Here is an 11,062-nt window from a genome sequence, read left to right on the forward strand (position 1 = left end):
TTTGACAAATCTTCCAGATGTGAAGCCAGTTTCAAACTTTATTCTGAGGGAGGAGTTCCATAGGAGGCCTGCCTTGTGGCCTCATCCTGTGGCTCAGTGGGGAAGCCCTGAGCAGCAGAGGGTCACCTTTTTATTGGGATGTTGGCAGCTCACAGCTCTGGGCACTGCCCCTTCCCTGGGGTGGGTGGGGGAGCTCAAAACTCGCAGATCACAAGGAGTTGCTCACTGCAGGGTACATCATTCCACTTGCCCTCAGGATAGATCTCCACACAGTTCTCTGGTTGTCCCTCATTCACTGTTGTTGGGCTCCCCACTGGCCCAGTTGGAATAGACCAGTGACTCCCCAGTGGGGTAGGTGAACCTGCCCTCCGTGGAGATGTCATTCATGCTCAGGTAAGCATCATTTTTCTTGGCTCTGACCAGCTGTGCCACAGCCTCGTTCTCAGCTGCAGAGCGTGGGGAGGCCAGCTGTCCCTTAGCCTCTCTGCAGATCTGCTGGGCATCCGAATATGATTTTACAGCACCTGCCGTCTTGAAGATCTTCTCCCCGACAGCCTGGCCATCAGGGAAGAGCACCGCTAGGGGAAGAGGAGAGTCAGGTTGGGGATGTGCAGCACCTAGATCTTGTGCTTCAACTGGAGTCCCCAGATCCCACGAGGGTACCAGGGCACCAGATAGAACAAAAGCAAGGCACTTAGCTCCCAAGCATCCATCATGCAAGAGGTGAGGACCCTGGAACTCAGGTGCTTATGCAAGAAGCCCAAAGTCACCCAACTCTCAAATGTAGATGAGGATCAGACCTTGTTGGAGGTGACACTAAAGCTCCCACATGCACTTTCTGTTCCTCCCCGTGCTGTTCACGAGAATCCAGCATTTTAATTACTGTGTAAATAGGAAGGACTTTGGCAGGGAAATGACACTGTAGAGTCCAGGGCAGTTCCTGAGAGTGTGGAAAACACCAAACAGGTGGCTCACTCTCACCCTTGCATGATGACTGGGCATGTGGAGTTGTCTGAGCGGTTCTGTGCTGTGTGAAGGGGTGAGGAGAAAGGGGAGGACAGGGGTGCATCTGAGAGCAGCCAAGTGCTGACCTCTGCACTGGGGGCAGTCCAGTGTTGGCTTCCATATGCTCGCAGGTGAACCTATGGCCAGTCAGCCTCCCTGGACCACTGAGCAGGGGATGATGGCATCTGAGAGCTCTATGTCGGGGGCAGGAGGGCAGGGTGGGATCAGCTTTGGAGAGAGCCCTGTCTGGGCTTCAGAAAGTCATGTGTTCAGCCCTACCCTGGCAATGACAGCCCAGGTGACAAGGGAAAGTCATTTCTCTTTTCAGAGTCTAATCTCTTATTTCTAAGGAAAAGGTACACTGCAAAACAGCAGCCCTGATGTGACGTGTTAAGTATCTCTTTTTATTCCATCCCATCCACACCCCTCTGACTTCCAGGGTCTGCATGGAAATCTTCTGGGCTCCTAAGAGGGCTCACTGGACTGGTTCTGAACCCAGGCTGCACCCTGACCCACTGCCCTTTTCCTCTGAGTAGCTTCAACAAGCAATTGGAGACCAGATTTTCCACGTAGTCAGGATGGCGCCCAGACAGCCCTGGACAAGGTCAGTGCAAGCTTGTGTGCCATGATTGGTTTATGTCCCATGCATCTGGGTGGGTATGTGTGTGCATGTGTGAATACATCCGTGTGTCCATCTGAAGGTACATGGGCTGACTCAAGGTCCATCAGGATGGGTGTGCATATGTCTGCATGTGTGTTCATGTATGTAGGTGGTGTGGACTGAGTGATGGTGTTTAGGTACACACAGGTGGCCAGCACATATGCCCAAGTTCACCTTTGTTTATATCAGTCTGCATGAAGGGTTAGTTTTTAAGTTGTGCCCAACTCTTTTTGACCCCATGTACTGAAGCCCACCAGGGACTTCTGTCCATGAGATTTTCCAGGCTAGGATATTGGAGTGGTTTGCCATTTCCATTCCAGGGGATATTCCCGACCCAGAGATCAAACCCAGGTCTCCTGCAATGCAGGCAGATTCTTTACCAGCTGAGCTACCAGGGAATGAGGTAGTACATAGATATGTAAATATGATTGTGCAAGAAGGAACACATAAACTGCTGAGAATTCTCATCCCACTACTTCAGTACTTAGTTGGCTTGAGTTCTTAGGAGCCAACCCTATGTCTCACCCAATCAGGCCCCTTAATGCTCTGCTTCTTCAGAAAACTCTTTTTTTTGGATCAGTGAGGTTTGATAAGTGATGTGCATTCAAAGCTGTCATCAGGGAGAGCAGAGAAGGAGGAGGGCAGTTGATGGAGCATCCCAAGATGCAGGGCACTCAGGTGTGTGCTCCAAGAGGCCTCTGCCTGCTTAGGATCCAGGCTTAGGGAAGAATCTCTGCTTTAAACTCCCAAGAGGTGCAGGGAGTCCAGCACTGGCCAGAGACTGGAGGCAGCCTATTCCTTCCAGACCCAGGGACATCTTTAGGGTAAGATACTTGGTGGCCACACACCAAGGATAGGTCCCAGCAGCCTTGAACCCCACAGGCAGCATCCCACCCTGCTCTCAGGGTCATGTCTGGATTCTCTGCTGCCCTGGACTGTGCAGCTTCTTCTCTGGGCATTTGGACACCTGGCCCCACAGAGGGAAGAAATGCATCCTGGGTTGGGTGACCCCTTGTCTGTCCTAGGAACCTGCCCAGGGTAGGCTGTGGTGAAGGTCTGCTGAACTGGTGACATGGACCGCATCCTCCTCCTTGTCAGTGTGCATCTACTTGAGCTTCTGGAGCACGTGGGGAACAGCTCTGTCCCAGCCCTGTCCTTTACCCCACCTCCTGCCCCAGGTCTAGGTCCAGTCCCAGTCATGGTCCCAGCAAGTCCAATTTAGACCCAGCCAAGAGAACTACAAGCCAAGCCTAGACTAAGTCTGAGGCCCACGCTCAGGGCCTGGCAAGAGTCAGGTCCAGGAACTCACCTTTCTTATACTGAGAGAAGGCATTTTGGAAGCGTTGCAGCTGTCCCTCTAAGATTGTCACCCGCTGCCTGAGAGCATTGACCTCTGCAGGAGAGAGAGGCCAAGTGAAGACAGATCCAGAACAGCCTGGGGTCACTCAGAGCCCAGGCCTCAAGGGAAGAGAGTCCAGGTGGAGATGCAAGTTGGGGGTGGGGTAAGGAGGTGGAACAGAGGCCTAGGAAGCCCACCTCTGCTGACCTAGCTGGCCTCTGTGTCCATGGGATTTCCTGGGGTTCTCTTGTGAACAATATCCCTGACAGGTCCCTTGCCTCACTGACAGTGAACCAGATGTCATTTTAATTCCAAATTCTAGGAATCTGATAGCACTTCCTTTTGCATTGCAGGGGGTGGTATGGTTGTAGGAGAGGAATACACATAGCTTGAGTATTTCCCATCCATTGAGTTATTTGATGTTCAAGGTTATCTGATGAACTGGAGAGGGAGGTTGGCTTGTCATAAAGATCAGATAGAAAATCTGCTCAGGTTGTCCTCCAGTGAGTCACAGAGGCTAAGACCAGAGTCCACCTCGCCATACACCCTGTCAACTTTTCCTGCTTTGACCCCCACCTGTAAATGGGTTATCTGAGAGGAGAGCTGAGCTGAATAAGGCCTCCTCCCTGCCCCACACCCTAATGGGGCCCCCAAGGCTTCCTTACCTGCAAGCCCACTCTCCCCCTTTGCTCCTCTTTCTCCAGGATCACCTCTGTCCCCCTTCAGTCCTGGGGGGCCCCTGGCACCTGAAGGGCCCTGTGGACCTATGGCTCCAGCAGGCCCTGGATAAGAGAAGTAGAAATGGGTGAGTGCTGAACATATATTTTAGCATTTTTGTCCCCCCCCCCCCCAACCTCCACACATGGACTGTCATATCCCCAGGAGTACACCCTCCCACATACAAATGTCCCTCTGTGCCTGGAACCTCTTCTTGCATCCTCTCTATACACTGACTGTCCCATAACCTAACAACCAGCCTTCCCTGAATACAGACAGTCCCTGCTGCTCACACCACCCTCTCCCTGGAGACAGACAGTTCCCAAAACCCAACACTGGCTCTCTCCCTGAATGCCAGCTCTGACCTGATGGGTGGTGGTGGGGGCACAGGGAATATGAGCCCAGCCCCACGTCCATTGCTCACCTGCCACCCCAGCATGTCCAGGGGCTCCAGTCTCCCCGGGGGCACCTCTCTCCTTTGAGACCTGTGGGGCCTGGGGAGCCCTGCATGCCTGGGGCACCCACTCCTCCTGAGGAAGGAACACATTGGAGAAACATGGCTGAGAGTGCGCTCAGCAGGTACCATTTCTTCAGCAGTGCAGCTTGTCACCCACAGCTCCAGGTAAAAGAGCGACCTGGGAGACTGCTCCTGACTGCTTGGTCTCCTCTAGGAAATTCAGTCAGTGTGGGAATGTGGGGAGAGGCCCAGGCCAGGCCTACCAGGCACAGAGGTTCCAGGCTTTTCCAGGCACTGTGCACATACCCTGGTCCCCACCAGGGCTGCCAACGTCACCCCTCCCTTCCCCCTCCCTCACCCACCACATACCACCCTCCTACCTTTGGGCCCAGTCTCTCCTTTGGGGCCTGGTGTGCCTGGAGGTCCCATGCTCCCCTGCCTCCCTGAGGGGCCCTCTCTTCCAGCTGGTCCAGGCATACCTGGAGGCCCTGGGAAAAAGGACCAGCCCAGTCAGTGACACTGAATCTCCTTGGAAGTGGGAGTGCATAAAAGATGGGGCTATAATAGAAGTCAGACAGGCAGCCTCCTCCTAAAGATGTTGCCCTCACTCTCCACCCTCCCCAGGAGCTCCAGTCTTCCCTGAGATAACCCTGTGCCAACTTGAGAATGACCTTCCTCTTCCTGTGGTAGAATCACTGCATGCCTACTGCCATGGCCTAGCAGCAGCACACCATCTGCAGACACCTGCATTCCATGCCCAGCTGCTTACCAGGTGGTCCAGGGTCTCCCTTTGGTCCGGGTTCTCCAGCAGAGCCATTGTCCCCTTTCAGCCCTATGGGGCCAGCTGGTCCAGGCCTCCTGCTCGTCCTGCAGGTCCTGGTGAACCTGTGGGCACAGAAGAGATGGACATAAAGCTGATCCTGGCCCAGGAGGAGCCAGCTGCCTGCAGGGTCAGGGCCCTGGCATTCTTTCAGGGTTCTGTAGGGTGTAGACACTGCCCCTCCAGGTGACTGGTCCAGTGGCTATCAAGAAATGCGTGTCCACATCTCCATTTTACAAGTGAAGAAACAGGCTTGCTGAATTGGAGGCAGATCCAAACCAAGACTCACCTGGCTTTGCATACAATGCACCTGCCCCTGCCCCAAGGCCACGGTATTTATGGCAGTTAAGTCTGTCAGCTTTTACCCTGGACCATGGACTCCCTGCCCTCCCCCCTTCCCAGAACCAAAGTTTATGGCAGAAATGACACCTGACACTTACCACCAGAGAAATAGAAATCAAAAGCACAATGAGCTGTCACCTCACACCTCTCAGAATGGCTATTATCAGACAGCAAATAGGAAGTGCTGCAGAAGTAGAGAAAAGGAAAGCTTTGTGCAGTAGGGATGCAAATGGAACAGCCACTATGGAGACAGCATGGAGGTTTCTCAGAAAGTTAAAACTAGAGCTACCATAGAATCCATCAATTCCCCTTCTGAGCATTTAACTAAAGAAAATGAAAACACTAACCTGAAAAGATATATGTACCCCCAAGTTAATTGCAGCATCATTCATGGTAGCCCAGACATGGATGCAGCCTAGAGCCCAAGTATCTGTGGATGGATGAATGGATGTAGAAAATGCAGGGTGCATATACAATGGAACATTATTCAGCCATAAAAGGGAATGAAATCTTGCTATTTGCAGCAACACTGGTGAACCTTGAAGGCACTATGTTTAGTGGAATAAGTCACAGGGAAGGGCGGTACCATACGATCTCACTTATATGTGAAATCTAAGAAAACAAATAAAACAACATACTCACAATACAGAGAACAGATTTGTGGTTGCTAGAGGTGGGTTGAGAAGTGGGCAGAATGGATAGAAATCTTCAAAAGGTACAAGGGTTCAGTTAAAAAACAATTGAGTCCCAGGAATACAATGTACAGTGAAGTTACTATAGTTAGTAATCCTGGGTTGCATGCTTGAACATTGCTGAGCAAGCAGATCTTAAAAGTTCTCATCACACACAAATCGTAACTATGTGTGTTGATGACTTATTGTGACAATCATTTCACAATATATGCAAATATGAATTCATTATGATGTACATCTGATTCTAATATATTATAGATCAATTCTATTTAATATAAAAAAAAAAAAACTATGTAACATGCTTTTAACATTATGGAAGATAGATGACATTATTGTTCATTATTAAGTGATAAAAGAAAGTTATAAACACTATTTAATATGATTTGGTTTCTTCAACATGTCCATGCATGTGTCAGGCATGTGCACATGTAACACACATTGAAAAAACCACAAGAAGAGCATAGACAAGTGTTAACAGTTGTTCTTTCTAAGGGGCACAATTCAGGCAATTTTAATTTTCATCTTTTTGTATTTAGTGACCACATACTAATTTGTTTTGAAAAATGACCAAACATTTAAAAAAATCACATTACCTTAAGAAGGCTGCCTAAGTCTGAAATTATAAGAGATTTGCCTTCAAAGACTAAAGGGAGAAATGCCTATTGATTCAAGAATTATACACTCAATTCTGTGAATTTGGTTATTCTTTTTTCATTGAGATGAAATTCACATAATATAAAAATAATTTTTTTTTTTTTTACTGTGATGTGTAGCTTGCAGGCTCTCAGTTCCCCAATCAGGGATTGAACCTGAGGCCTGGCAGTGAGAACACTGAATCCTAACCACTGGACCTCCAGGAATTACCTGTAATTAATCATTTAAAGTATACAATTCAGTGGCATTTAGAACATTGACATAATTGTACAACTACCACTACTCTTTAGTTCAAGACTATTTCATTAATCCCAAAGAAAACCTCATACCCATACTCCCTCCCTGCCTCCTCCTAAGCCCTGGCTACCTCTATGCAGCTGCCTGTCTCTGTTATCTATTCTGGATATTTTATATAAATACATACAATATATGACCCTTTGTGTCTGCCTCTTTAAACTAGGAGTGACATTCTTGAGGCTCATCCAATTTGTAGCACATCTCAGTACTTCGTTCCAGTCTATGGCTGAGTAATGTTCTATAGTATGAATACAATACATTTTCTTTATTCATTCACTGTGGATAAATGTTGATAGACACTTGGGTTGTTTCCATCTTTTGACTGTTGTGAGTCAGCATTCATGTGCAAAAAGACAACAAAAGAAATCTGTCAGTTACTACTAACTTGTTCATTCACTTATTTGTTCATTTCCTCATTATTTCATTTCTCTGTTCACTGAGAATCTCTCTGTGGAACATGGCTTTCTGCCTAGCACTGAGCAGGAAGTAAATGTCAGCACCAGGTCCTGGTCTGCAAGGAATTTGTCACTGAAGTTTAAACTGTGAGGCACAGGTAATGAGTGAAGAAAACAGCTTATGAGATGTCCCTCATGTCCATCCCAGCACCCTCAACCCATGGACACACACGTACTCATAGGGAACAGGACTTCAAGGCTGAAGAGGATTCAGAGCCCTGGAGAGGAGAGGTGACATTTCAGATCTGGAAACCACTCCCCCAGGGTAAGAAGGGCCAGGCTTGCCTGGGCCAAGAATGTGCAGGTGGAGGGAGACTGGGGTATTTGGTGGGTGGTGAGAGCCTCTGTGCTGGACATTGTGTCCTGCTCTTAGCTCCAATCTCACTAGGCAATCAATGGGAGCCCGGAGGATGGGCCCCACATCCCAGACCCCCTGGTGCACTGTGCTCAGGCAGAGACACCTGGTCCCTGGCTGAGCCTCTCCTGGGCTCCCCCCTGGCTGGGGAGGGCAGCAGGTACCTGGGAAGCAAGTCACTCCTTAGAAGGGAGCATTGGAGGTTGCCCATCCTTTTGCACAAACCATGGCAGCCATGAGAGCAGGGAGGTAGAAGAAGGGATACTTTTCAATTCAGGCCCCTCGGGGAGCTAGAGAGAGCTGGCATCTTGAATACCACCCCTCCTCTGAGATTACTTCTAGGAGGCCTTTTCAAGCCCCAGCCCATTCATGTTGGGAGCTACTTTCTTTCTAAAGACAGACAGACAGATACTTGTCTCTTACCCTACAAATCCTGGGGATGTTATGTATTCTTTTCAGCTTTAATGTTGTTCATTTCTTTCCTCTCCAATCAAACACAAACTCCAGAAAGATGAAAGACCTCAGTTAATCCCCCATCATCCCTGGCCCAGGGCCATGGTGATCCCCTTGTCCTTGTCACTGGTTCATCAAATTCTCACTTCTTGCCAGTAAAAACCAGATCTTCTCCTGTGGGACAGTGTTTCCAGAAAATTCCTTTAATAATCAGTACATTTGGAAACCTCAGGAGAATTCAGCTGGTTGGGACAGCAGAAGGATAAAACTTTATCTTGAAGACCCAACAAAGAAATAAAGCCTTGGCTCAATTCTTTGTCACTGTGTGGTTGATATTATTCTCATCTACAGATGATTAAACTGAAACTTACAACACTGTCATCAGTTCAAAAATATTTGACATTCTGCAGAGGCAACATTTAATACGAATGAACAACAGTTAAGTTTTGGAGTGTGTGTACTCAGTCAGCATCTGACTCTTTGTGGATCTGTGGATTGTAGCCCTCAGATTCCTCTGTCCATGATATTCTCCAGGCAATAACAGAGTGAGTTGCCATTTTCTATCCAGGGATTGTCCCAACCATGGGATCAAACCCACATCTCCTATGTCTCCCACATGAGTGTACTAAGTCACTTCAGTTGTGTGCAACCCAGTGGCCCAAAGCCCGCCAGGCTCCTCTGTCCATGGGATTCTCCAAGCAAGAATACAGGAGAGGGTTGCTATGCCCTCCTCCAGGGGATCTTTCTGACCCAGGGATCAAAACTGCATCTCTTACATCTCCTTCTTTGGGAGTCAGGTTTTTTACCACTAGCACCACCTGGGAAGCCCAATGAGTTCTGGAGCAGGGGACTCCAAATACCAGCCATTCACTCATTGTTTGTACATTCTTGGGGTGGTTAGGGTCAGAAGATCCTAGGGGAGGAATCAGGACAGGTGGTTATGGAGCTGGGGACTTGGGCAAGCCAGTCTTTGCCAACCAGTAAAGCCATGTTTTAGGTGGACTGAAAATCTGGGGGAAACCTCCCCTCTTGGGAAGACCATCTTCAAGGTTTCCACAGCAGAAGATTCAGAGTTTTGGGGTTGGTTACAATTCCAGTGCCCACCCCTTCCCATCAGGGCAAGCCCATGGTCCCAGCTCTACCTGGATCTCCCTTCTCCCCCCGGGGACCTTCTCTCCCATCTTGTCCATCACGACCAGGCAAACCACCCTCCGGGGCTACACATAACCAGGGTACAGGCGTTGGCCAGTGTTTTCTGGGAATAGATCTTCATTTCTGCTCCCAGGGATCTCCAGGGCTGTGTGAGCAGGAGCAGCATGGAGAGAGGGAGGAGAAGCATGTCCTAGGCAGAGGAAAAGAGAGAGGGGGTGCTCTTGGTCCAAGGACGAGGCTTAGGGCTGGCCCAGCTCCTGGAGGTCAGGAGAAGCCCTTTCCCCATCTCCTCTCCCATCCTCTGGGGCCAAGAGTAGCAGGGCTCCAAAAGCAGTTTAGGGAAAGTTAGGATAAGGTCTGGCCAGGGAGGACATGTGTGGACCAGCTGGGCCTCTGACCTGGTCTGCCAGCAGCATGAACCTACTCTCAGATGGTCTGTGTCATCCCTTTTTGGGCTTGTCATCCCTGCCAGGGCACTGTGGCCAGGATGTAGAATTCCTCACTGAGGCCATTGTCACACCAGGAGGGACTCACTGAGGGCCCTCGGGTGGGACCCTTCCCTCTCTGGGCCTCTTTATCCCTTTTTATACCAGTAAGTTGGTTGCTTTACCTCTTACAATGCTGGCTTGTTTCTTCTCACTTGCTGCTCTGGACAGGCTAGTACTGGAGTCTGCAGTGCTATCTGAAAAAAAAGCCAGAGGGATAATGCTTGGTAAGGTCTGTCCTGAGCACAGAAAGGTGCATGACTGCTTTTTTTCCAGGATTTGTCATTCCTGGGCTCCACCAGGAAAGTTCCTGGTACACCTAGAGTCCTGCCCAGACCTCCTAAGAGGACTTGGGACAGGGGCCTCTTGGTAGAGAGGATGTGTGAGACTGGGTGCCATCAGGGGGAAGCTGGCTTCAAAGGAGGAAAGCCGATGTCCAGTAGAGCTTCTGGTTACCATCAGAAAGGGACTCAGGAGCTAAGTGAGATCAGGGTGCAGGACGTGGGTCACTCCCAGTGTTGGGCTTCTTTCTTCTCTCAGAGAGAAACTGTAATGTTTAGAGCATGGAAAAGAATCATGGGAGTTGCAGAGACCTGGAAGAAAGCCCAAGGGACCTGTGCAAAGGACCGAGGATTGCCAAGCAGGCTGATGTAGTGGGAGGAAGGGTTTCCTGACCAGAGAAGTGCCTCCTTCCAAGAGGATGATGAATTGCATTTTCCTGGGGACTTCCAGACAATGGCATCAGAGATCTGGTTGGATGTCACATCCAACTCTCCCCCTCTCCCTGTCCTGGAAACACATCTCCCACCAAACAAAGGGAGACAGAGTAAAGAGCACCCCTTATTGCCTCATTTGCTCCCACCACCAGCACTGAACCTCCTAGAGTGGAAGATCTACACACACCCTGCCTTCTTCAACCACCCACATAGGCAGGGAGATATTCACTGGACATTGGAAAACAAATTAAGAGGCAAGGACAGAGACACTCACAGTTTGCTTCCTCTAGGGGTCCAGAACATCCAGGCAAATTAGAGTTCCTGGGCAAGCACTGGCTCTTTATATCTGCCCTGTAACTTGACCCTCAGCCCCAGTTTCCTGAGAATTCTCTTCAAAGTAGGGTAATTTCCTTATTATTGACTCACTCAATTCACACCCCCACCTGAGCTCAGGTGTCCACC

General features: G+C 49.5%; 1 protein-coding gene across 1 annotated transcript; it reads right to left on the minus strand.

Moving 5' to 3' along the window:
- Window positions 1–4,011: 4,011 nt before the first annotated feature.
- Window positions 4,012–10,116, minus strand: LOC102275869 (pulmonary surfactant-associated protein D). The gene is given in 9 exon segments (XM_070364494.1): window positions 4,012–4,082; window positions 4,147–4,196; window positions 4,198–4,252; window positions 4,560–4,667; window positions 4,949–5,035; window positions 5,038–5,064; window positions 9,390–9,460; window positions 9,462–9,589; window positions 10,010–10,116. Coding segments are annotated over 8 exon segments (594 nt in total). The 5' UTR covers window positions 9,587–9,589; window positions 10,010–10,116.
- Between the last annotated feature and the right edge of the window lie 946 nt (window positions 10,117–11,062).

This window comes from Bos mutus, chromosome 28 (genome assembly GCF_027580195.1).
Source record: "Bos mutus isolate GX-2022 chromosome 28, NWIPB_WYAK_1.1, whole genome shotgun sequence".
Taxonomy (NCBI): domain Eukaryota; kingdom Metazoa; phylum Chordata; class Mammalia; order Artiodactyla; family Bovidae; genus Bos; species Bos mutus.